The sequence below is a fragment of the Alligator sinensis genome, unplaced genomic scaffold (genome assembly GCF_000455745.1).
Source record: "Alligator sinensis unplaced genomic scaffold, ASM45574v1 scaffold458_1, whole genome shotgun sequence".
NCBI classification, from domain to species: domain Eukaryota; kingdom Metazoa; phylum Chordata; order Crocodylia; family Alligatoridae; genus Alligator; species Alligator sinensis.
In genome coordinates, this window is record NW_005841944.1 from 39,186 (window position 1) to 65,006 (window position 25,821).

Genomic DNA, 25,821 nt, shown 5'->3' on the forward strand with positions numbered 1-25,821 from the left:
TTTAACATGAACTCTTACTCTAAATGGAGACACAAGTATCACACAGCAATTTGCATATATCACTTGTTTCTAGATTGATCCTAGACTAGGAACTGTTACTACCACATTTTGCTAGTTTACAACAGCCCCCACTACTTCATAACCAGAGTATGCATGTATTTGAGTGCTTATGCTGTTCTCTTCAGGTGTGGTTGTCAGTTAAAGCTGAATTTTAGATGCAAACATCATGGAACATTTCTTCAGTGGGATAGCAGTGCAGTAGCAAGAGAGATACCAGTGCTTAGAGTCCACCTTCCACAATTCCTTTCAGTCCCAGTTATCCATTCTGTTGTTTTCAGCAGCACCATTTAAAACAATCCAATACTTCTCATTTGTCTGCTTCAGCTTGGATCCCACATAAACAGACTTGAGAACTCATGAGCTAACAGAGAGGTGGCACTATTCTGTATTTGCAAAATATACAAGCATGCAGTAGTGACTGGCAGCGTGATAAAGACAGGACTGTTACAGCTAGCACAAACAATGCATCATCTGTGCTAGACCCTGCCAGTGTCTTTTTGCCAGCTGAGGGTTTCTGCCATCAAAGAGGTGTGGGGTCATTTTGCCAACAGACAAGTTGTGTTTTGCCATCTTGGATCAAGCTTACATGCTAACACATGTAATCCCATGGTGACAAACATTTATTTCTGTGGACAAAACTTCAAAGTGTACAGAAGGGGTCAGAAATGGAGAACTGAGGCCAGAGAATAAAAGCACATGACCCAGGTCCTGACCCTGGAGTGCTTTAAGGCTCTGGCTCCAGAGCATAAAAATTGTAGGACTGAGGATGCTTGGAACATAATAGCTGGCTCTTCTTTTTTTCCTTACCTGTATATAAACAGCAGCTACCTAAACATGGTGTAATCAACAATTGGATCCCTAATTTAGACATCTACAAGTAATCTGCTGGGACACAGAAAAGGACTTAAATACTCAGCCAAAACAGAGCTTTTTTAAGAAGACATCACTAAGCTATGATTGTTTCCTTTTTCTACCTGCTGCTAGGAAGTCATATCTGAACTGACGTCACCTGAAAGAAATGAGTATTCCCAGTGGAAAAAGAATAACCCTCTCCTGGGTTTCTCATCATTTAGTGAAAACTAGAGGCTTACTGCTAAGCAATGTCTATATGAGAGAGCGCATCTGCCAACCAAGTATTCCAACTGTTGTCACCAGCAGTGTGGACTGAGTTAAATTAAAGAGGTTTAAATTGTGTGTTTTGATTATGATTTGAATTAGCACATAAAAACCTTTTATTTAATAACACAAATCTTGTTTTGCATTGCTATTTCTTGGTAATTTTCAAAAAATGTTAGTTCTCACAGGTTGATAGCCAATGAGATAGGTCGATTTGCAACTAAATACAGCTTTCCCCCTAAATTTGGTACTTTCCATACACATTTAAACAATATTATATCATTTTTATTCAAAACCTCATTTTTTTTAATTCGATTGTGCTTGAAAGTAGTGACCATCATCTTTCTTACTGAATAACTACCATCATTCTAAGACTAGTCTTTTTTCTTTAATATGGGAGGAAGCCCCATTATCACAGAATCAAGTCTGAGGGCAGTGGAGAGCAGGGGGTGGGAGGCAGGCAGCTGCTGCGACTGGGGTTGGGGCCGTAGCAGCAGCTGCTCCCTGCCTTCCCACCCCTATCTCACTGCTTCTATAGGGAGAACTGGAGGCTGGGTGTGCAGAGGTGGTAGAAGCAGAGGCTGGACTCAATAACCCAGGAGGTCCCATCCATTCCTATGTTCCTTGCTGCCTTAGCCACAACTGTGTTCTTTCTCTTTCTGCCTCATTCGGTATATACCTTCCAATTTTTGCACCAAATAAGGTACAGATCCTACAGACAACTGCACCAGATTTATTCCAAAACTGTCCAGCCACCTGAATGGCTGAAGTCTGGCAAAGTTACAAGCAAGTGAAAACTGGATGTCAGATAGTATCAGTGGTGGGGCAGATGAATTAAAGACACCCCTCCAATAATTAGATTCTATACCTGGAAAAATTATTTTAAAATATATATATTTTCCAGGTGTAGAATCTAATTATTGGGAGACTGTCTTGGATTCGGGTAAATACCATACTACCTGTATTTGAATTAGCTGCATTTGAAGCCAAGTTGGAATTCAATTAAATGCAACAACCACCATTTTAAAATTATTTTTATTGCTCAAATAAAACTGCAGTCAATTTCCTAGATACATAAAGGGGGAAAAAACTTATCAAAATATGTTTTGCATTTAAAACTAACATTTACTCAGTGAGGTAGTATTTGGAGCAGTGAACTAAAATCATTTTTCTAGTTACCATGTCCTCCAATTTTTGAGAACTAGTAGATCTCAGGCTTTCACACCTAACTTATTTTAACACTGGAAAAGAAAACAAATTTTCTTACTTTCTCAGCTCTGAATGAACCGAACTGAACTAAAAATTCTGAAAATACAGTATTCTCTCTGCTCCCAAAAAGACCCTACTCCTGTCAAAAGCAGACTTCTCATCTCATCAAACACTAGTTCCAGGTGCTTAGCCAGTGAATTCACTCATTTCAGTGGTTTGACTTGCACAGTACATCTTACCTGTCAAAGCTTAAAAGACTTATTTTTATTTAAGTACATGACAGACTGCCATAATTTCAAATGTTTTTTAAATGAGTTTATTGTATTAAAATAAAAAATATCTGCCTTTTACTATGGTTTTAAACAATGTATTTCTATCTTGATACTCTAGGTTTCAAACTGTGTTTTCAATTGGTTAAGCTATCAAGTTGCTATGATGTACAGAGGACCAAGGACCGAGATCCTATCATTAGGTTTGTGGAGTTTGGGCATGTCATCTCTTGCAAGATCCCCTTCTCTTGAAAAGGTTGCACTTCATTGAGCATCTGGCAGATTCAGGCAAAATAAATATTTCTTTTGACAAAGACAATCCCTGCCCCTGGCCCTTTTACAGATACCTGTCAACATACAAAAGTCATTCAGCAATTGTTCTCACAGGCACTGGCACAATACAGTCTAGCAAAAGGATAGTTGCTCCAAACTTTCAATAAAACTTTCTACTTCTGTTAGCATTGTAAAAAGGCAGTATACTGGGAGAGGAGTGGTTCTGAGTAACAGGAGCTCAAACTTTTTTTTCTCCTGCATTTACATATCCTCAGGGCTGCAGGAAATATGTACTGACCAGGCTGCATCAGATTCTCTGCAGAATGACAGACCTAAGGTAGAAATTTATGCACATGTACTTCTCTTCTTGAACTAAATAGCTCCCTCTCTTGTCAAAACACAAATGGTACTAGTAATTTAAAAAAAGCATCCCTTATACAATTACCTTACATAATCTGCTGCAGAACTGCCTTACTTCTAGTCTGAAAACAATGCACACAAAGGAAACTGGTTTTGAAGACATGCAGAAATAAACATGCTCTTTTAAGAAAACAAATGAAAAGAGGAAAACAATTTTCCATTGTTAAAAACATTTTAGAAGTGAGGCCCAAAAAAGCTGAATTTCTTTACAAGTTTTTCTACTTAGCAATGCAACATAGAGCCCCTACAACATTAAGTGTGCAACTATTTATACAGCCCATCTGGACTGTACAGTAGCATGTATATTTAAACAAGCCATCGTAGGTTTTGTCCAACATCTCCATGTGCAAAAGCAGTTGGAATATGTCACCTGAGTACAAAGAATTATCTTTCTCCCTGAAGTTGTTCCTTATCTTTCTGTTCAACAAGCTTACTTACGACTGATACAGAAAGACAAATGCATGCTGCTTGGCACATTTTGGCCAGCTCTGTATTCTATTCTATTCCAGCCCTTTTATTTGGTTCTGACTGTCCAATTTTTGTGAACACATTTGAGCAAACCGTACTTTTAAAAAATATTTTCCCTCAAGCAGGTGGATGTGAAATAAATTCCATCATTTTCATTTTCCTATCACTTGACTCTTTCCAGGCAGCATCTGGAAAGGAGCTTGCCAAATAAGGGTCTGTTCCAATTGCTCTTGATACATGTACACAAAGAACTGGACCATATAGCTGTTAAATCTCAAAAAGGCCAGTCTCTCTCTCAAAAAACACCCTTATTAACTGAGCTAATATATTCAGTTTTCAGCAATTCACAGCTACAGTTTAATTAACTAACAGGCTTGGTTTCAGTTTACACCATTGTTCCTTTAACTTTGATTTTACAATGCTTGAAGCAAAGATATAGTTGATTGATTCATACGATAAGTCCCACATCTGTGCTGGGCTGAGGTTAAATGTTTTAGCGGCCAGTTGATACTCCTGAGACAGATCTGTTGCAAAGACACCTTTATCATCAGTCTGGAATAAAATTAAAAAAATTAGTACTTCTAAATTTTGAAAAAATAGAAAAATCAACTTAGAGCCATTCGATCCTCCAGTATTTCACATTTTAATGCAGTTCATACATATTTCTTACTACATTTGCTCAATAGCTATATATTTCATCCATAATATCAGGTGTAAACAATGCCAATAGAAAGGAAAACAATTTATAAAACAACAGGAAAACACAGGGCCCCAAGCAGGACGGGGCAGCAGGCAGCTCACCCGGGGGGCTGGGGGCAGGCAAGGGGGACCCGTGCCCCCCAGATATGTGCGCGGGGTGTGGGCAGAGGCAGGCTGCCGGGTGTGAACTCGGAGGGAGTGAGGGGCCTTTCATTTTAATCACAGATTTGGGGGGGTTTATCAGAAACTTTGCGATTTTTTTATCAGGGAAAACCAGGATCCCTGCTAATAAGCAGCAGATATGTTTCTCTATATTGGCTCTAGTGATCCAGTGTCCATGTTCTTTATACTCATTATCTCAATGAATTCTTTATAGTGAAAATGACTTACACAAAGCACAGCAGGATGGCCCATCTTGTACCAATATCCAAAATGGTGGTTATCACAGGAAGGTACAGTCTGAGTTTTGATGTTTGAAGTCATACAAATTTCTAATGGGAAAAAGTATATATTCAAAGAAAAAAAGGCAGTATTAAACAAACGCACTGTTTGTGGGGGTGGGTAGATTAACAGATGTCTTTCAATCCATAGCTGAACAACAGGTATTTTTGTATTTGTTTGGTAAATGCTACTTCAAAACCAGTTTAAACCTCAGAGTAAAACTTTCATTAGTGGATAGGTGTAAACTTCACTAGTTTTAATACACTTTGCAGGACAAGAACACATATACAATACATGATATTGCATGACTGCTCAAATCTGTTGTTTTGATTTTTAGTTTTCCTATCAGGATCAGCACAGCATGGTATGAGACTAGGTGAATCAGTGCTCCAGTATCACAATTATTTTGTCCATATCTATTTTAAGCATGTATAAAACAATGAGTACTCTATATAAAAGCCACTAAATTGTCCTATAAAGCTATGTCCTTTAAGATGACACACAACTGAATTTAATAGTGAACCTATTGGTTCCTAACCAGTCAAGTATAAACATCAAGCAGTTTTATCATGTTTTATATTCCAGATCTCTATGCCTCTTTTTGTCCTTTTTTTCCACTGTAATTAATCCTATACATATGGCTTTATGAAGCAACATGTGCATACACACATGTACAAGATAACTAATAAAGGGTGACTAAATGGAAATTTTTAAAAAATGTTGAAAAATATTGCAATTCATTTTAAGTGAAAACATGAATGGCTAGCAGCGCCTGTGCCTTATTTCTCATATTACATCTATCTCCACATCACAAATATCTTTCCATAGTGACCTCTGAAAGGGCACCTATACAAGTGCAGCAAGCCTGCTTCAATGTGCTATAATTACAGTGCATTGGAGCAGACTTGATTAATCGAGTCTGCTGGAGTGTGGTAAGTACCACACTCCAGCTGACTCCAGAGTCTTGTTTATTAGTGTCCCCACACTGAGAAATGGTGGCGGGGGGTGCTTTAACGCTCGTTTGACGAACTTTAGTTAAAGGGCCCCTGCCACCATTTTTCAGCGTGGGGACACTGATACACAAGACACTCTAGGCACTTTAATTAGAGAAGCTCTTGGAGCCACTCTAATTAAAGCACCCCTGTCCCACTCCTGGAGTATATGTAAAAATGCCCAAAGATACTACTAAAACTTACCAATTCCACTGTAAGATATAGTAAGTTAAAGCCTGCATATTGCCAAATGGGCTTCATCTTCTTTCTTACCTATAGGTATAGAGCTCTGTCTGACAAGCTGCACCAGGTCCTCTGAACCTATCGTTGCAGAATTAAGAAATGTGCCATGTCCAATTCTGTCTGGAGGCAAGCCAAGGAGAATTTTGGTCTCTTGTTCTTGACTTGGAATCTATCAAAGTACCATAATGCAGCTCAGTAATGTATGGCCCATGTAGTCACCTGGGTCATATCTCAACTCTAAGGGGAAAAGAGGGGAGTCCCAAGGAAGAGGCGAGGGTTCATTAGAACATTTTAGTAATGAAACAAGTATTAAGAAGAAATAAATTGATGTTAGTTATTACACTGCAGTGATCATTATAGACCAAGAAAGTGGATCTTTGTTTTGAAATTATGGCCACTACATAGCTAGATCTGGTGCATGGGATCAAATTGGTATGCAGTCAGACACAGTGCATGGTGTTGGATTCATGTGTGTGCCTGGATCCAGTGCACAGGGCTGTACCCATTCACTAGATCACATGCATGAACTGATCCCACACACTGATCCTATACTATACCAGCCCCGTGGATTGACTCTATGCATGAAATTCAGCCCACAGACTGGCACCATACCACTAATACGCCTGCAGGGCCAGAAGGTTGAACACCACTGAACTAGATCAGTTACAGCATTGCTCTTTACAAAATTAGTAAAAAACCCAGCAATTGACAAAACACTCTGCCACTGAGGTGTTTTCATGACTTCATAAACAATATTAGAACCTGTATGTATCTCAAGTGGAAACATGAAAATAAATTTGTTTAAGCGGCCTAGTGGGGGGGGGTTTCGTAATTTTTCAGGAGATATAAGTGCAAATACTTAACAGTTTCTCCTTCCATCCTCACCTCCCTCTCTTTACAATGCCACAATCCACATTGATTAGACTTGAAAAACTCAATATCCAGATTTTTTTCATTTAAAGATCAATAGAGAAAGGCAAACATAAAAAGTTACCTCTGAGAGATGCAATGCCAACTTTAGACCTGCCTGTTTGGCTGCTGCTAAGGGCTCAAAAAAGTCTTTACCATGTCCTGCCTTGAAGATAAAAGCCAAACAGAAATGCATGATCACTGTTACAAAAACATTCCAATTATACAGTCATTACGAAGTCTAACAATATCCAAGTAATTCAATCAAAAACTTGTAAATCAGTTTTCTTTTGCTATTGCTCACTCTTCAAATGAAGTGGGTCAAAGTTTGATCATACTTACTGATCAAACTCCCACATCAGTCAAAATATAAATTGAGAACAAAACTGGGTTAAACAACAACAGTTCTAGTTTGGGACAATGCAATACTGACTCAAGTCAGCAGGAGTCCTCAAAATGATTTCTTCCCATTATCACTGTGTAAAACTAGAAGAGAAGACATCTCACCTAAATGTTGAAAAACATGGTTTTCAACCACTTATCCTTATGTTATAAAAAAAGGAAATTAGATGCTTGTACATTTAGATTACATTTTATATCAGTCTTGATGTTATTTAATATGTCTTTACCCCAATCAGACAATACAAAAAAAGCATCTTCTACTAAATAGTTGTTAGGTTCAGAAGTTGCTTTTAGGATACCTTTTTAATAGCTTTGTGCATTATTTTAAATAGTTTAAGAAGTGAAACATTTAACCAGCAACTAACATGAAAAGAGCCCAAAGACTAAAACACAATTATTTCAGTGTAAAAGTTTCTACCTTTTAGGCCCCTGCTACATGTTACATGCATTACATCAGGGGTGTCCAACCTTTTTGAATGTGGGGCCAGATCATGAACTTTTTAATCACCCAGTGGGCCAGCAAGCCATATTCAAAGACCTCACAGGAAGCGGTATCACATCACCCCACTGAAACTAAAGTGCAGTGTTTACTTTTGTTTCCTGTCACAGCACCTCGAGCCTCAGAAAACAGCTTGGAGGGCACATGGCAACCTGTGGGCCATATGTTGGACAATCTTGCATTACACAATGAATTGGTCAATAGTGCAATAGATTTAGTGGCCACATGTGCAAAGTAATGATCACACAATTAATTGGCCAATTGTGCAAAAAATTTAGACCCGCCACAAATACAAAGGAATGATCACACAATAAAAATGACTCTCCAGCTATAAAGAGCCAACCCACTATAAAGTTAGTACTCAAAAATGTGTAACAACTCTATAGCAGGTTTCTATCCAGCTTAATTTGAACATACAGCAGGGCCCTAAGAATTACTTACAGTGGGATCACCACTGAGGTCAAGCCCTACAACAATCCCATCAGTAGAAAGGAAGAACTCCTCAGCAAGTTTCACTGTCTTCTTGGCAACTGTTGATCCACCTCTTCTATCTATTGCTATTAAAAGTCTAAAATGGAGATGTACAGATTACGTTCAATATGCATGGTGATAACAGAGAAAAAACTATTACTGTAAAAAGAACACTGAATTCACAATTTAAAAGATTGCTTCTTACTCTCACTGACTACAAGTATTTATGCATGCTTAACACTTGGCAATGTTATGTCGATCGCTAAGTGACAACTCTGCCCCATAAATGCCTGCTTTGATACTAGCACAACTTTGCCAGTATGCCATCCAGAAAAATGCTTACAAGATCAACATGTACTGAAACAAAGGACTGGATGTATACTGACAACATACAGAGCTGGGTTTAACTCTGACTTTGCATAAACTGGTTCACTTTGGCCCTTGGCATTAGAGGTGTGCGAAGCGGGCTCTATTCGATTTGGATTCGGCCCGAATCAGGGACAGGGATTCAAGTCACTAATTCAGATCACTGTCCCTGATTCGATTCGGCTGAATCTGCATCTGAATATTTGGTGCTGATTCAGAGAATCAGCGATTCAGACATAGACACAGCTTTAAATGTTTTTTCTACATACCTCGAGGTACCAGCGCGGCTTGCAAACGCTGTGATGCTAGGGCGCATAGAGTGTCCCACGGGGGGGTGGGGGGCGCGGCGCCTCCACATGCTTGGCAGCGAACCTGGAAATGGACTGGAAGTTCTTCTGGTCCACTTCCATGTCTGCCAGGGAGCGTGCTGGGGGGCACCCCTGCACCTCCCCAGCTCAGTGATCGGCCACAAGGGACCCTGGGTACCCCTCCCCAGGCGGCACCAGTTGCTAAGTTGGGAGGGCGCGAGGGGGGGCCTCCACACCCTCCCCGGCGGACCCAGTAGTGGACCAGACAGGCTTCCGGTCCACTTCTGGGTCTGCTGCCAAGCGCACTGGGGAGCCCCCCTGCACTTCTGTGGGACACTCCATGAGCCCCAGCATCGCAGCATTCACGAGCCACCTGCTACCTAGAGGTATGTAGAAAAAACATTTAAAGCTGCGACTATGTCCAAATCTCCTAATTCATTTGGAGGGTTCCGAGTCGATTCAGAGAGATTAAAAGGTCCTCTGATTCAGATTCAGAGATTCGGCCACTGAATTGGGCCGAATCTCTGCCGAATTGAATCAGGGACCGAAGCTTCGCACAGGCCTGCTTGGCATGTATTCATTTAATGGTGTAACGGGAACTGATCCTTGATCCCAATAATTGCACCTCTTGTCATGCCACATTAAGTATGGCAGGACACATGATTATTGGGATCAGATGCCAGTTGAGCCCTTACTACTTGCCAGTGCAGAGGGAGCTTTTGATCATAACCCCAGGCTGAATCGCAGCCAATTTGTTCACTCTGGACCCTTGGGATCATATCACGGACTCAAACTGACTCCAGTTTGGTTTGGGGCTGAAGCTAGCAATCAGCTGATTGTCAGGACTGAACCCCAGAATTAGCATATTGTCAGATTGGCTGGGCCCACACAGGAGCTAGGTTGAGTTCCTGGTGTGATCCTGGGAGCCAGAGCCAACCAATCAGCTGAGTGTCAGCTGGAGGTTATGAATTACAGTCTCTAGTGTGCTGAGCTGACAAATCAATAGATTGTTGGCCCCATCTCAACCAGGCTGCAATCAACCAATTGTTGAAACCCTGTGCCTAGCAGCTCTGGCTGGGCTGCTGGGCACAGGGTATCAAAAGCTCCAAATACTGGAGGAGCCACTAAGGACTTTACGCCCCACCAGTAGCCTCTGACCACCCCACCACCCCCGCTCTATGTTCTGGCAGCCTGGCCAGAACTGCAAGGCATGTAGTGTAAATTCCCCAATAGGGAAGCTGCCTCTGCCCACTCCTTAAACCTCCCAGTATGCCAGGAACAGAGACCAGGTAGCCTCTCCCCACTGTTTGTGTCCAAGCACCTGAGGAATTTTAAAAAGCTCATCTACAGACACACTCTTGAAAGTTCCCTGTGTACCAGAACCCATGGTACAGGGAATGGGCAGCTGGGAGCTCCTGGTTCCCTAACTACTTATGTCCCACACTGTGAAGCAGTGCCTGCAGCTGTGGAGCAGGGAGCAACTGACACCCCAGCTCCTGTTCCCAGAGTTGCTCCAGGAATTTGTACTTGTGCTTTGTAAACCACTCTGCAGAACTGGGCTGCCTGTCAGGCTCAGAACAAAACCCCAAATCAAATTTCATGTATTTAAATTTACCTTACATCAATATCCAAGTCCTCCTCTTTACACTGTTTTATTCCTTCAAGTACAGTTTCTACATACATCCTCTTGGTCATACCTATAAAAACACAAAACAGAATATAGATCCATGTGAACTGAACTGAGAAAATGAGAATGATTATATAATTCTATTTTATTGAACCCCAGCCTCTCCATGAAAAGTTTTTTTCATTTTAACTTTTCTTTTCATTTTGCTATTTGATTTTATACATTCGGGATGGATTTCATCCTAATAGTTTTATTTCGTACCTTGATTTCACTATTTGTAAAGTAATCATTTTACTGACAAATACAATTTTACTTTAAGCCTACTTTTGCTTTGAGTCTGCTCTGACTTTGTGGAGAAACAAAAAAATCACGTTATATGAGTCAGAATCTAATATTAAATGATAGTAGACTTTTATAATGCTATTATATTTAGCCATTTGTTTAAAAATACAAATGTTTAAGAGAAATAAGAAAGAGAGACTGGTAGCTATTATATTAGAACCATAAAAAACACAGAAATCAGGATACCATGAACAGCCTAAAATCATCACTGAAGATGAAGATGGCTAAAATGCATTTGCTCCAAAATTCTTGCAAAAAGTAACATTTTACCACATCATTTCCATTGCAAAGTTCGCGGAAAATAATTATATTTGAAACCTTGCACACACACGCGCACACACACACACACACACACACACACACAGAGAGTTGATTGGACTTCACTGGAATTACAAGTACAAACCTGTCCCTGTATGAAAGACTTGACAATAAATCAATACAGTATAAAGTGGTCTCCAGTGATCTGCTCCCAAATACATCACATATTGCATATTTATTGAATCGACTGAATTCTTAATTTAAATAACTACTATCAAACATACATTCTTCAACAATAACTTTAAAATTAGGACGTTTCTAGTAACTGAGCGCCAAAACAGGTGGTACCTGTTGCCGTTTCCTCTCTAGGTGTGCTTCTTAACTCCAAATACTTGACACCATCAGCAGCAAATTCTTTAATAACATCTTTAGTTACCTAATGAAAGAACATAAAAATAATCTGAATTACAATTTCTTTCTACAGCAAATGACTCTTGAAAAAAATAAAGGCACTAGAATGTGAAGCATAGAAATTATTTCTGTTTCCATTAACTTCAGCAAGAGTTGTCTAAATTTCTTGGTACTTACTCAGCTGTCCTTCTCTACAAATACCGTTAGTGGGGGACAACTTTCAATTCTACTGGGGCACCACAGGAGCTCTGAACATAGGGAATTTCACTGGCAATGTACTAACTAAAGATGTCCTTCAGCTGCCACAAACATGACCACTCCCTCAGCCACACCTGCCCTTTTTTACAGTTGCGTTGACCTGAAAACCCTTTTACAGAGGGAAGGTGGAAAATCATGCCCTGTCTTCAATTCCCATCATTTCTACTGTCAGACAGAACCTAAAGTGAACATGTTACATCTCTAGGTCATGACTCTTACAAGTACACAGAAATAATAAACTAAAAGGGCACTATTGTAAATCAAAGCTTAGGTAAACAAGGGCAGACGCACTCTACTTTAAGTGAACATCAACTCAGTCACCTGACAGCACATCCAATTTTAAAATCACACCTTGTACAAAAATAATTTTTGCTTGCCATTTGAAGATAAGATTGCTGAAACTCTAAACCCACTCATTTACACTTAGTTTAATTATGCAACTGGTCACAGATACAAGTGCAATAACTGATTTTGCTACCTTTCCAAGGAGTTGTTTTGGAAAAAGAGAAAGGGCAGATTATTTTTAAGACAAGCTATATTTAACTTACCATTAATATATCTTCAGTCCTACTGGTAATCTGATAAATAATCTGAAACATCTGAAAACATCTAAAAACAAGAATATAAAAGCCTGTTGGTATAATGAAAAATCCCATATAAAAATGAAAAGCAATCTAAGTACAAACAACATAGGATACACATTTAATTTGCATTAAATGGGCAGACTTGTCCATGGCGTGTGCAGCCAGTCCTGGGCACAGAGGTGCCATCTGGCGCAGCCTGCCCTATCCTTGCACACAGCTCTTGATGGCAGTGCGGAGGCAGCATGACAGCAGCTGGACAGCTTCCTGGTGGCCCTCACTTCTGCCACCTAGGAACAGGTGTGTACCCTGCCACCAGACCCCAGCCCTGCTGCCCAGATACCCCAGGCAATGTTCCCTCTAAGGAGTAGCAGTCCGTGAGTAAGCCACTTTGGTCCGTGAGTGTGCCACTTCGGTCCTGCCTCCCCTTTCGGCATGGCGTGGTCCTTCGGTAAGTGTCCCAAAGTAAGTGTCCAGGTGGGAGTGGGCAGGGTTCGGACAACACCCTTCTCCATGCTAACTACTGCCCAGAGCAGTGCAGTGGAGTGCCGTGGCCCAGCCATGGGCTGGACACAGTCAATCGATAGAACTGAAAGAGAGGCACCGGGGCCAGTGCGGGACACTTACCTAAGGTAAGCTCCTCACTCCTCGTGCAGGGCAGGCAGCAGCTCCTCCCTGAGGCGAGGCAAGGGTGGGGACAGGGGCTCGGGCTGACATGGGCTCTGCCGGCTCCAGGTAACTGCTCCGCAGGCTCTGCCAGCTCCGGGGAACTGCTCTGCTTCCCCACATCGCCTCGGGAAACAAGGAGGCACGTAGCATCAGGGCTGGGGAGCGGAGCAGTTCCCTGGAGCCAGCAGAGCCCAAGGAGCAGTTTCCTGGAGCCAGCAGAGCCTCACTTGGGGCAGGCAGTGGCTCCTCCCCAAGGCAGGGATGGGGACAGAGACAGGGCTGGGGGTGGGGGCTGGTGCAGGCTCCGCAGGCTTCAGCTCCAGGGAACTGCTCCACTCCCCAGCCCTGATGCCATGTGCCTCCTCACTCCCTGAGGTTATGCAGGGGAGTGGAGCAGTTCCCTGGAGCTGAAGCCTGCGGAGCCTGCACCAGCCCCCACCCCCAGCCCTGTCTCTGTCCCCATCCCTGCCTTGGGGAGGAGCCACTGCCTGCCCTGCATGAAGAGTGAGGAGCTTACCTTTGGTAAGTGTCCCATGCAGGCTCTGGTGCCTCCACCACACTCTGCGCCCAGCTCTGCTCCAGGCAGGTGCGCAGCCTTAAGAAGTTTGTGCGTAGTAAGATTTTTACTTGTGCGTGGCCACGCACGCATGCACACAGCTTAGTGGGTACAGTGACCCCAGGCCCATCTGCCCTGCACCCACTGCCAGAGGCACTGGACAGAGTGGGGTCTTCATGGAGACCAGCCTGATACCCCGCACAGGTAAAGCGCACACAGCCCAGCAGATGAGATGGAGGCATAGGGAGTGGTGTCCAGGAGCAGGATGGGCAGGCGGGGCCTGGAATCACTGAGTCGTGACAGCACAAACCCAGGGCCCGAGGCAGAGCCATGATTCGCTCCATTCTCATCCCTGTGATGAGTGCTGGTTCATGAGGAGAGCGGATCGCAGTTCTTGCCCAGGCCCTGTTCCCATGCTGTCACCACCCTGTGATCCCAGCCCCAGCCACTGCCCACTCACCCACCCTGTCCGGCACTCCTGGGGGTGGATGTGGGGCAGAAGGGCCTGGGCCAAAGAAAATAAATTTGCATTTCTCTGGGGCCACCCCCCTGGGCACTGTAAACAGCTGTGACAGGGGCCAAATCTGGGTCAACACCCCACCCCCCACCCTCAAGAGCTCACCAAAACTCCTTAAGTGGCCCTCCAGCCAAAATAATTGTAGCTCCACCCCTGCTATATACTCACTCTTCTAAGGTTCTTTTCTTCCCTTTGTCAATCATGGTCATCCCATTAGGGACCTGAAGATGTGGTTTCTGGGCCATAAGCTTCTTCATAGTAGCAGAACTGATGGAGCCATTCAAATGGGCATGAAGCTCCTAGATCAATGCAAAATCACAAGATTTTAGTAAACATTATTGCTTCTATTCCATTTTACTTGTACTTATTTGTCTCATTTCTCTAGCATTATCCTAGAAACTATGCAAAAGTCAAACATTTATATGAAAGATTTTTGCTGACCCAACTGCATGGTTCGAAAAGATTTAGACACAAGCTTTCAGAAACAAGCCTTTGAGACCAACTGACTCCAGCCACTCTTAGACCCCATCATCCTATACTCAGCTCTCCACTTCATCTAGCACTATACACATCTGTCTCTTCCCACAATCTTGTTATTCCTGTCATGAGGAACACCCCTTCTGTGCCTCTTCATCTGACTTCAAATCTTATTTGCAAAACACCTAGACTGTTGTGAACCTTTAAATATCCTCCCCAATACTTATTTTTACTAGAACAAAGAACTGCAAAGTATTTTAACACCACCTTTGACTGAAAATTTTGCTATAATTTTAACTATCTCCAGCTTTAATTCTGTAAAATATTTGTTAATGTATATTGGTTAAAAGATAAAACAGAGCACATCACATTATTCGAAGCACAAGCAAAGGCAAGGGGGGCCTAGCAGCCATAAGCACCCATAACTCTAACTAAACAGAAACTCTGGCTGGAAAGCAAATCCAGATGTGGAATCTAATGAAAGGAGTAGGTCATATTACACATATCATGTCAGTGAAACTCCTTGCTATGTTTCTGGTTAAAATCTGCCATGTCTGAAGAGACAGAATAGCTTGCAAGGATGTCTTCATTTTCCAGTGAGAACATACAGATGCAAAGGGAGAGGAGGGGAAACGGAGAGTTTCAGTTGAACACCTCACTTCTGGACTGCAGCCAGGCACTTTGCCTGTGTAAAGCTCTGAAACGGAAGCGGTGCCGTTAGCAGACTCCCGAACTGCAGCGCGGACGAGTTCTGGGAATGTGCAGCAAACCGCGATAGCAGGGATACACCACACCCTTTGGGGCGTAGAAATGAGCGTTATCACAGGCAACCTTGCTGGGCTAGCCTCCGGAAAAGAAAAAAGTGAAAGATTATGCTGAATTGATTGACTAGTGAGAAAACTACAGATCTGGTGAAAGCCCGGGCAAAGATTGGGCCTGTTTGTGGTGCCAGCACTCAAGACAAAGCAGGAAAGATGGGAGAGCTGCTTCCCCGGAGTCGGGGCAACATGGGCCTCGCTAGGCTTCTTAAGAAGCAGGGGCGAGAGGGGGATGTTGGGCTGTGATGGTCCGAGCTGTGACGCAAGGATTGCCTAGGGCCAGCTCCTCTATCCGACCAGATGCCCAGCTGGGGTAAGGACAGCCACGCTGCTGACTGTGGCGCCGTCTCTGAATACGGACTAGCCTGGAGGCTACACCGACAGACGCCCTCTGCAGCCGGCGCGCCCCGCGCTGCCCGCGCCTCCGCCCGGCCCCGGTGCTCCCGAGAGCCCACACCCACACCGGTCCCGGCCCGGGCGCAGAGGGAAGCCCCCCGTCCCACTCACCACTTTGGGCAGCTCCCGGTAAAAGCGCCGCTCGGGCTCGTCCCCCAGCCCCTGGGCGCGGGCGCCCCCTGCCCCGCGCACTCCGGAGGCGGGGCACAGCACGGCCCGGCCCGGCCCAGCCTAGCCCAGCCCAGCCCTCGGCGCAGAAGCCCCGCAGTCAAAGTTCGGGGAGGTAGACAGAGGAGAGGAGCAGGTTTTGCTTTATTTTTTAATGAGCGATAAAACAACAGAATTTATTTTCTCAAAAGCAAATGTTTCAGCCTTCTTCCAGGTCAGTGAGATTTTATTACATTGTACCATAGTTTAATAAGAAAGTACATCATCACCATCCTATCTTCCGTTCATTTAAAAAAAGACAGCTGGTTTTACTGACTTTGCCATCTCTAAGCTACCAAGCACAAAAATATGCAATATACAGCCATCGATCCAGGGCCAGAGTGGGGGTGGGGGTTACAGGAGCACAGCTGCACCCCACTTCCTGTGCCCAGAGGCAAACCCTGCTGGAGAGGGGAGGTGCCTGCCCTGCGGGGACGGCAAGGGTGGCATCTTACCTGTTTCTAGGACTCTTAAGTCCCAGGCAGCTCTTGTTGTGGGGGGTGGGGAGGGCCACATGCTGGAAAGAGGTCTACAATGTAGTTTTCAAGTATTTTCAGGCTTAGGATTTTTGGAATTATTGCACCCTAATTCTAAACAGCTACAAGATCTACAAACAAAATGATTAATTTGTGTTATCCTAAAACGTAAAGCAGAAAAACTGTATGCAACTAAGAATATAATATATAGTGGTTTGCCTTTGTCCAAGTCATTTAGGCTTAGCCAAGAAACTTATCTTGCTATAAATATGAAAATGTTCTTGCAGACATTTAGGAAAAGTTGCTTGACAAATCAGACAATGTACAAATGTGAGGTGAACAATGCACAACTTATTATTTGGATTAGTTTACATGTCTTCAATACTTAATATCTAATCAAGTTCAAGAACAGTGCAGAATTTATTTAGCTGTGAAACTTACTGCCTTCACAGAAGAAGCATTCACAAGGAAATCCATTTCAAATATACTTTGTTCAGTGATCCACTCATTCATTTTACCTTAGTTAAAAGGCAATCTACGTACAGATACTGTACATTAAAATATATGTACACACAGAACAAGTTTTGTTAGTTCTTCTAGAAGGTCCAGGATTGTTTTACATTCTTTATATAGGCCCTTCCCAAATGTCTATATTGAAGCAGACTGTGGTTAAATATAGAGAGAGCCATCTGCTGGTCCCACATATCCAACTCCAATTAGCAGCACATCTATTAGTGTCCATATTCCAAGGCCACCAAAGCTGAAGAGTTTTCCCAAACCTTCCCGCCACTGTCCCAAGTAGAAACGATCTGCTCCAAATCCACCAAGGGTGATGCTACGAACACAATAAAACAAATCATTAAAATAGTTATCAGATCCCAAGTCTGGGTTTCCACTTACCTCCCCTGAATAGTTAAATGGAATAAGTTTCTTGTCACAATAAGTTGGAAATTCCAAATAATGCATACAGCTGGACTTAAATAGTAGTAAAAAAACCCCCACACAAAACAAAAAATGGTTTTGATAGATTATTAAAAGCACTAATTCTTAGCTAATTAAAGTATCATCCAAATCTTGTGAATTTCTGTATGGAAGATGTGAAGGAAAAAAGGCCATTGTAGCTTTGTTTATAATATGTAAGTGGGTCTACAAGCTGCTTTGTTTGACCCCAAATTTTAGATGTTTGCAGGGACTAGGAAATACCAGGGAGTGCATTCTGCTATAGTGGTTCAGCAATAATTATTTTCTCCAATTGGAAGCAGAAATGGGATTGGCTTGCTCTGAAAAAGCATTTCAGACCAATTTGCTAATGAGACTACTACTGCTTTTCAGTTTGGATAACGTTCTGATGTACCAGAGGTACATATGTTTTCACACGTGTGCATGCACATGTTTTAAAAAGTTTGATGTAAATGAAAGAATCTGATTTCACAGCCAACATGTAGAAATCCACTGACATGCTCCAGCAACAGTCCAAACAATACTGTGATGCTGTACTAACACAGTAAGAAATAAAAAATGACAGCCTTTTTATCTGACAGCACAGTACACTTGCATCTCCAGCAAGTACAGTATCATATACTTCAGGATCTCATCTCTCTAGCTGTTATAGCTGCAAAGAAAATCTCAAAAACATGGATCAATTGTAACTAGCGCAGCAATGTCTATCCAAGACAGAAACAGCAGCTTTAAAAAGGCAAACTGCTCTATTTACCTCATGCCCAGTGAAGTTTCACAGATAAACACTGTTAGTGGTTTCATTGCTTATTTAAGCATGAAAGAAGAGGGGGATGGATGGAAAAGTCTGTATTATGTACTATGAACAGTGTTGCACTTTTGGTGTCATGTGTTCATGAGATTTGGGAAAAACCACAATTTGGTTATCCCACCCAACCTTTTCTTCCCCATTCAATGGACCTAAGAAACTAGCAGAGCATGCAGTCCATCAAAGGTTAGCCAAATGGAGTTCAGTAGAGCCCATAAAACTAATCACAATTAGAACATCTCTGTAACTTATTCCAAACCATTTCACATTTGGGTTATTGGTGGAGTTTATTTTATTGCCAATGCCAAGGAAACTGCATTCCCGCTCCCCCTCACCTCCACCTTACACACACACACACACACACACACACACTTTCACCATTATGTCCAAATACATCAGTATTTATAGACACTAGCTAATATTGACCAGTTATATGAGATCATAGGCAGCTTTTTGGTCTAAATTTGCAGCAAGACATTAAATACCAAGAACCAAGTCAAATTGATAGAAATTGACTGAACAGAGAAACAGGCTAAAATTTTATGCACACATACACAAATCTTTCTGCTGATATAAACATTAGTAATAGTTCATGTCTACCTTAGTGCCAAGGCTGTAGACCACTTATAACCTCCAGTCCAGTTGCAATACAGCATCTTGGGAAAGACACGATTACCTGAGGAAACAAGAAACCCATTCAAATCTCAATACCATTAAGAATAGACCAAGGCAGACTCAAGAATTAAAACATTGAGTATAAACATGCTGTATTTTTACAACTTGAATGAACTGATATTAATAGCTAAACAAGGTATTACTGATTTGGCCACACCATAACAGCCCAATTACACCCATTCTCTATAGCAGGGGTCAGCAATGTTTTTGGGCAGAGTACCAAAAATACCTGCAACCTCAACTTGTAAGATGTTGGCATGCCAGGGGCAGACAGCAGGGGAGCTGTGAGGGGCCCAATCTTTGTTGTGGCAGTGCAGCCCTATGTGTGCCATGCTCTGGCACTTGTGACAGGGGCTGCCTACCCCTGCTTTATACCTTCCTAAAGGATCTTCCAAACAATTCTTGCCTGCTCCACTTCATCAAGAAAAAAAAAAAAAAGTGGATTAAATTCACCTCTTAATTTCAGGCCCCAGATTAAACTACTGTGAATTCAAAAGGCAAGTTTCTTACAAGATTTTTAGTTTATGCCACTATAGCACCTTAAAGCAGTTAGAAACATTTGGGAGTGGGGAATAGCTTTAACAGCTTAGGTCCAGGCATGAATTACTTCCAAACCAGCCTGTGCTGCTGCCATTCACCATTCCCCTCCCCTCCCCACCCCTACACACCCACCCACTCACCAAAATGCCTTAGAAGCCCTCCCACTCTGTGAACCAGATAAAATGACTTCATAGCCCATAAGCTGCTGACTTCCATCTTAAAGGAAATTCTATTCATGCTGAATCATGTAATTTTACTGATAAAAGTCAACATACAATGTTAGTGAATGTATTTTCTCTCCTTTAGTAGACTATTACTCTATTTACTTCCATGCAAGAGGAGGTCCCGTCCCCTGTCCCCCCCAGTCAGCATGGGAAAAACAGTTCCTCATCTTCCATTCACATACAAGGAAACCTCATTAAATACACTGTCTATCATTAAACTGCTGCCAAAAGCAGCATGTGCTCAGTAATGGAAACCAACTATGAAGTTGATTAAATGCAGCCCACACTGCATGACTATAAAACACATGGCCTGGACTGGTCAAACATATTAATAGGACCCTACTCTATTAAAAAAAAAAAAAAAAGGCCAAATAGATTGCGAATTCTGTTGGGCAAAACCCAATAATCAAGTTCCAACAATTCAAAGAGCAGAACTCAACTGCTAAGTCTGTGAGGCTCTACCACAAGGCAAGTATCCTCCCTACCAGAATTTGGAACCAATTTGGAATTGATAAAGTTTTTTTTTTTTTTTTTAAAGGCCCTGTACTCTATTTAAGAAAGTATGTTTATGAAGTACCTGTGCTAAATCTTACAGCAGTTTCAAAAAAAGTAAAATGTATCAATTCTGGATGAACTAAATCTATAGGTACCCATAGTAATTTGTCTGTATGTTTATTTCAAATTCAGTGGAGTCAGGGAGAGCAGGGTCTGACATTAAAAGGGGGGGGGGGGGGGGGAAGGGGGAAAAGGGGCCCCCCCCACAGCCACCATCCACACTATCAGTGGTGGTGCTATAGCAGAGGGAAGGGGACATACTCAAGCCAAACCTACAATAATTAAATTCTATACCTGGAAATTATAATGTATTTATAGGCCTTCCATATATAGAACCTAATTATTTGGGGGGGGCATCTTATATTCAAGTGCAGGTTTCCCTCACTTCATGCTGTACATGCTTTCCTAGAAAACAGTGCATAACTTGAATTCGCATAATGGGAATTCACTTTACAATGTAACATGATAGGTTCCAAGACCTCATCTGTACTGACCCCAAGACCCATTTCTACCACTTTTACAAGACAATTTTGGTACTCACTAGCAGCAGACAGTACACACAAACACAGGGCACTATCATAATGGGGATGGCAAGTACAGAAACACGTGTCGCAGACAAGAGTGAGGAGCACAGACCTACACAGGAGACTATATTTTGGTGCATGTCCCTCCCACAATGCACTGCACAAAGCAGCTGACACTGACCTGAATACAAAAACAACCCTGCGTTTTCTTTACAAAAGAATCCGTCCTTAGCTATTTGTTAATCTGACTTACCTAGACAATGAATATGATCACGTACTGTACAAGTGGCATTATATCTCTGTCGTGGGCAAGAAACAGTCATGCAGTTTGTTGAATTGGTGCATACATAATCAGTTGGAGGAATCTGCCAGCAGAACTGGCAAGTCATGTTGATTGTAAAGTTCTCCTGTTTGTTGTTATTCTGATCCTATAAAGGATGGGAGTATTAGCACCATGATAACACCGATTAGCACATAAAAAAATTTTCACAGGTCACGAATAACTAGTACTCACAGCTTTCAGTTTGGGGAAAGAGAAGAGACAGATAAGCTATTCTGTTTCCTATGCATACATTTAGCTCAGAACATAGAAAAATCAGAAAATAGATAATCTTGTTCTCTGTAAATGCATACAGTATAGATGCCTGTTCTTTTCAAGTTATTATAGAAGCTTAAGGATATTAGAAACTGCATAACACTTTAACAAGACACATAAATTCCAAATTACAAAGGAGTAAATTAATTACTTACTACACAGTGAACGTATGGTTTGACTTTGCAATCAAAAGTAGCTGGCTTTCCATATATACAAGAGTAGTTGGTTGTACAATTCATACAGTCTGGAGGCAACCTGCTGCAAAGCCCATTGCTGGGACACTGAGTCACATAAGGTGGAATGGTAGTGCTTTCTGAAGTGTAAAAGAATATGTTGAGAATAGGAACTTAATATTAATCTTCAGTGTATGTACAGCTAACTTTAAGAATTTTACAACATACAACTATGCTCTTATTACAAATATAAACCAGTAGTCCATCTCATGCTACGTCCAGCATTCAACAATAGCCAATACAAGCTGCTTCAGAAAAGATCCCTGATGTTAGGCTCAAGCACAGCCAGTACAGATAGGGTAACCGTATGTCCTGTTTTAGCTGGGACAGTCCTGAATTTCAGAGGCTGGGCCCAGCTAGCTGAGGAGAACTGTAATGGGCATCCTGGAAATGCAGAGTAGTCCATCTCATGCTACGTCCAGCATTCAACAATAGCCAATACAAGCTGCTTCAGAAAAGATCCCTGATGTTAGGCTCAAGCACAGCCAGTACAGATAGGGTAACCGTATGTCCTGTTTTAGCTGGGACAGTCCTGAATTTCAGAGGCTGGGCCCAGCTAGCTGAGGAGAACTGTAATGGGCATCCTGGAAATGCAGGGGTGCAGAGTAGCTGCTGAGAACTGTAATGGGCATCCTGGAAATGCAGGGGTGCAGAGCACAGTCTGACCAGGAGTCGGAGTGGCACAGAGTGCCTTGTAGGCAGGCAGCCCCACCAACTTGTGAAAGCATTGTGGGGAGGAGGGCATTGTCCTGGATGATGTCCTGGATTTCTGGAATTTCCATATGCTCAGCCTAAGTATGGACAATACACAATAACATTTCTATTACCCTCCTGTCCCACTTATGTTAGCTCTAGTAATCAGAGATGCTCCATGAGCTGACAGATAACAAACCCAAGAGCACACAATGCAACTTCTTCCCCTTTGTCTCCCAAGAGCATATGGCTTGGGCATACAAATTCCCAACAGGCTGGGAAACGAGACCTTCTGCTGCTGTTCAGGGAGTCTGTCCCCCAGCAAACCTGGGAAGGGGATAAAGATCCCCTTATACTGGTGTCTCCAGGTCTGGATTAATTGTACATGGTGTGTAGGCCAAAGTCTATGCCAATTTAGGGGAGGGAAGAATTATCTTTTTTTTTTTATAATGGCAAAATCAAAATTCAATGGTATTGGTTGGTTTCAGTAGGGGGTAAAACTACCAAATAACAACTTCTTTATATGGTCCATTGCCCTAAAGTAGCAAGTTGTGGGATAATCAGCCTCTATAGAAGATTTCTTCTTGACCTCTAACAATCAGATATTATTTCATACCAGAAAGCTCTTTTTCTTATGATTATAAATATTTACAAAGTTTCTGAAAAACAAATGCATGTCATTCACATATCTTTTTTTTTTTTTAAATCTACTGAAACTTTAACCCTAGTGATCCTGTGGCAGTACGTTCCAGTTTATCTCTGCATTAAGTATTTCTTTAACCATCACTTTTGAAATTGCCATCTTTCACTGTCATTGAATATTCTTTTTTTTTCTTCTTCTAGGAAGAAAAAGAGTTAATACAAGCCTGTCAGCTCCGCTTTGTTATTCTGTATCCCTGAAATGAATGGCATTGTACTTTGAGGTGACCACCAATAGTCCCAGTCTTTTCAGACTCTCCTCATAAGTTTTTACCTATTTTCATCATCATCTCCAATTGCAGTACCTTTCATTTCTACCTAAGCTTTCCGACACAGTGACTGGAACCAAAATGCAATATTCTAGATGAAGGCATGCAACAGAGTTATCTAATGTTTATAACAATTTCTATATCATTGTTCACCTGAAGAATACTTGCTTATTCAGCTGTTGCTGAACTTTAAGCTGTTCACAACACCTAGGTCCTTCTTCCTTCTCCACCTCTCCCCCCAAGCTGATACAGTTCATTAAAAATTAATAAGGTGTCCAACTACTTTAAACTATTCCCTCCAACATGCATTATCCTGCATTCGTCAACGATGAATTTCAGAACCAACATGTTGTGTATTACTTAGCCGCTTAGCTTGAGCTAGATCCTTTTGAGGTTTATCTGTCTTCTCTGATTTTGAATAACTAAACTTCTAAATCTCCTACACAACTTTGAAGCCATAGTTCTTATTACCCTTTTTGAGATCATTAATAGAGTGACCATGGGCAGATCTAGAATTCTGAAGAGGGGGATGCAGTTGTTGTGGGACATCATCCTATATAACACCACATTTTTCTCCAGTTAAACAGAAACTAGAAGCTTTACCAACATGCTAGAGGTCTAATGCTATATTATTTAGTTTCAGATGAAAGCAAAAACAGATGTAGATATATTCACTAATTTGCTACATAATGTGTAAAGTTTAAAAAACACAAACTAAGCAAAAAATAGCCAAAAGATAGTTTCATAGTCCTGTTGTAGTTAAATATACAGTTCTTAATAAGATTCATAAAACAAAAATCTAGCCTTTCTGAGTGTTTTGACAGTGCCTTTATTCTCATACTCTAACATCTACATGCAAACTGGTCCCATTGACAGGTGTCGCACATCCTAAAGTTCCTACTTCCAACTTGCAAAAAAACACTTCATTTTAAGGTTCATACTTTTCAAACAAACACATGCTATCATACATTTACCCAATTCACAAAAAGTGAATAATCAGTATCTTAGCTTGCTGAGATTAGAATTAAAATTATGCACCCCACTGAGATGTACAAAAACCAATTTTGTGCCCTGTGTAAGGTAGAAGCAAGCTGTGTTCCTGAGAAATGGCATTTATCAGCAAAGGTATTAAGTCCTGGAACCAAATTCCCTTTAAAATGATGTTCCAACTGTAAAGGCTTGCATATCTTCTAACTACAGAATTCTAATTAGTCATTTAAGATCTTTACGGAAATAATTCCTCTACCTCACTGTGCAGTGGGAATTTTAATCATAACATACAATGTACAGGGGTTTTTAAAATGCTTTACTGATTTTTTTTACTGTGAAATTCAATATTAGCAAAAAAAATAAAAGAAAACACACAGATTTGTTTCTTTAAGAAGTAAAAGAAGAACAAACATTTGTACCTGGTAGCTTGAGATACGGAGCATTTGTACTTGTCGATGTCTGACTTTTTGGCAACGTTGCCTGTGGCTGTGTGGGGTTTGTGGTCATCAAGGACCCTGCTATAAAGGGGGAGAAAATCCACACACACGTAAGGAATATAGTAATCCTAGAATGTAATTAATCTTCAAACAGTTTAACCTCACTACTCGTTTATAAGAGATGCAAGGAATGTATCTGACATTGACCTGGATATCTTCAGGATAAAAAATTCATGTTTGAGAAGTTCTATGTAGTTGCCATACCAGGAGAAACTAAAAAAAAGGTAGGACTCTTCAGTTCGGACAGGAGAAGGCTGGGGCGATAGGGTAGGGGTCTAATAAAGTCATGGAAGATGTGGACGAGCAAATGATCCCCGAACACTAGAGCAAGGCAGCACCCACTGCGATGAGCAGGAGACTGGTTTAAAACAAGGGAAAGTCCATTTTCGCGTGGGGGCAGGAAGCTTGTGGAGCTCTTTCCCACAGGAGGCTGCAGAATAGGTCCATTCAAAAAGGGACTAGCCAAATCCAGGGACCTATTCATAGCTATTAAACAGAACAGCTGGAGATGGTTCTCCTGACATTTCTAACCCCATCCTGGGGGATGGTAAGGAAGGGGATGAATGGGAAGGATTACTGTTGGCCTATGCTGTTCAATGATCTCCCTGTCAAGAGAAGGAAACCGAATCCAGCCCCCACAGCTCAGAGCACTGGCAGCAGGCTCCAACCTCAGCAGCAAAAGCATCACAGCGCCCCCCGCCCCGCCCCGCCCCCGGGGCAGTTTGTTTCCTCCGCTGCGGTAGATGAGGCGCCCCCCGCCCCCGCCCTCAGCAGCTCTGCGGAGCCCGGCAGGGCAGGGCAGGGCAGGGCAGCCTAGGCTGGGG

The 25,821-nt window shown here is 42.0% G+C and overlaps 2 protein-coding genes across 4 annotated transcripts in view; both read right to left on the reverse strand.

Moving 5' to 3' along the window:
* Nucleotides 1-2,199: 2,199 nt before the first annotated feature.
* Nucleotides 2,200-16,210, reverse strand: ADAL (adenosine deaminase like). The gene is made up of 10 exons (XM_014518223.2): nucleotides 16,167-16,210; nucleotides 14,533-14,663; nucleotides 12,590-12,650; nucleotides 11,721-11,808; nucleotides 10,761-10,842; nucleotides 8,442-8,568; nucleotides 7,185-7,265; nucleotides 6,221-6,359; nucleotides 4,905-5,005; nucleotides 2,200-4,367 (listed from the first exon to the last, which is right to left on the reverse strand). The coding sequence occupies exons 2-10, from the start codon at nucleotides 14,619-14,621 to the stop codon at nucleotides 4,173-4,175; spliced, it is 963 nt and encodes a 320-aa protein (XP_014373709.1). The 5' UTR covers nucleotides 14,622-14,663; nucleotides 16,167-16,210; the 3' UTR covers nucleotides 2,200-4,172.
* Nucleotides 16,211-16,432: 222 nt separating this feature from the next.
* TM2D3 (TM2 domain containing 3) overlaps nucleotides 16,433-25,821 on the reverse strand; it is a 10,165-nt gene continuing 776 nt past the window's right edge. For 2 of the 3 annotated variants that reach the window (XM_006020016.3, XM_006020017.3), the window contains exons 2-6: nucleotides 24,920-25,018; nucleotides 21,772-21,929; nucleotides 21,275-21,449; nucleotides 19,104-19,179; nucleotides 16,433-17,573 (exon numbers count right to left, since the gene is read on the reverse strand). In XM_006020016.3, coding sequence (XP_006020078.1) covers nucleotides 17,408-17,573; nucleotides 19,104-19,179; nucleotides 21,275-21,449; nucleotides 21,772-21,929; nucleotides 24,920-25,007 — 663 coding nt within the window. In that variant the 5' untranslated portion in view covers nucleotides 25,008-25,018 and the 3' untranslated portion in view covers nucleotides 16,433-17,407. Of the gene's footprint in view, nucleotides 17,574-19,103; nucleotides 19,180-21,274; nucleotides 21,450-21,771; nucleotides 21,930-24,919; nucleotides 25,019-25,665; nucleotides 25,680-25,821 lie in introns of those variants that run through there. The other variant, XM_006020018.2, reaches the window with a different exon arrangement.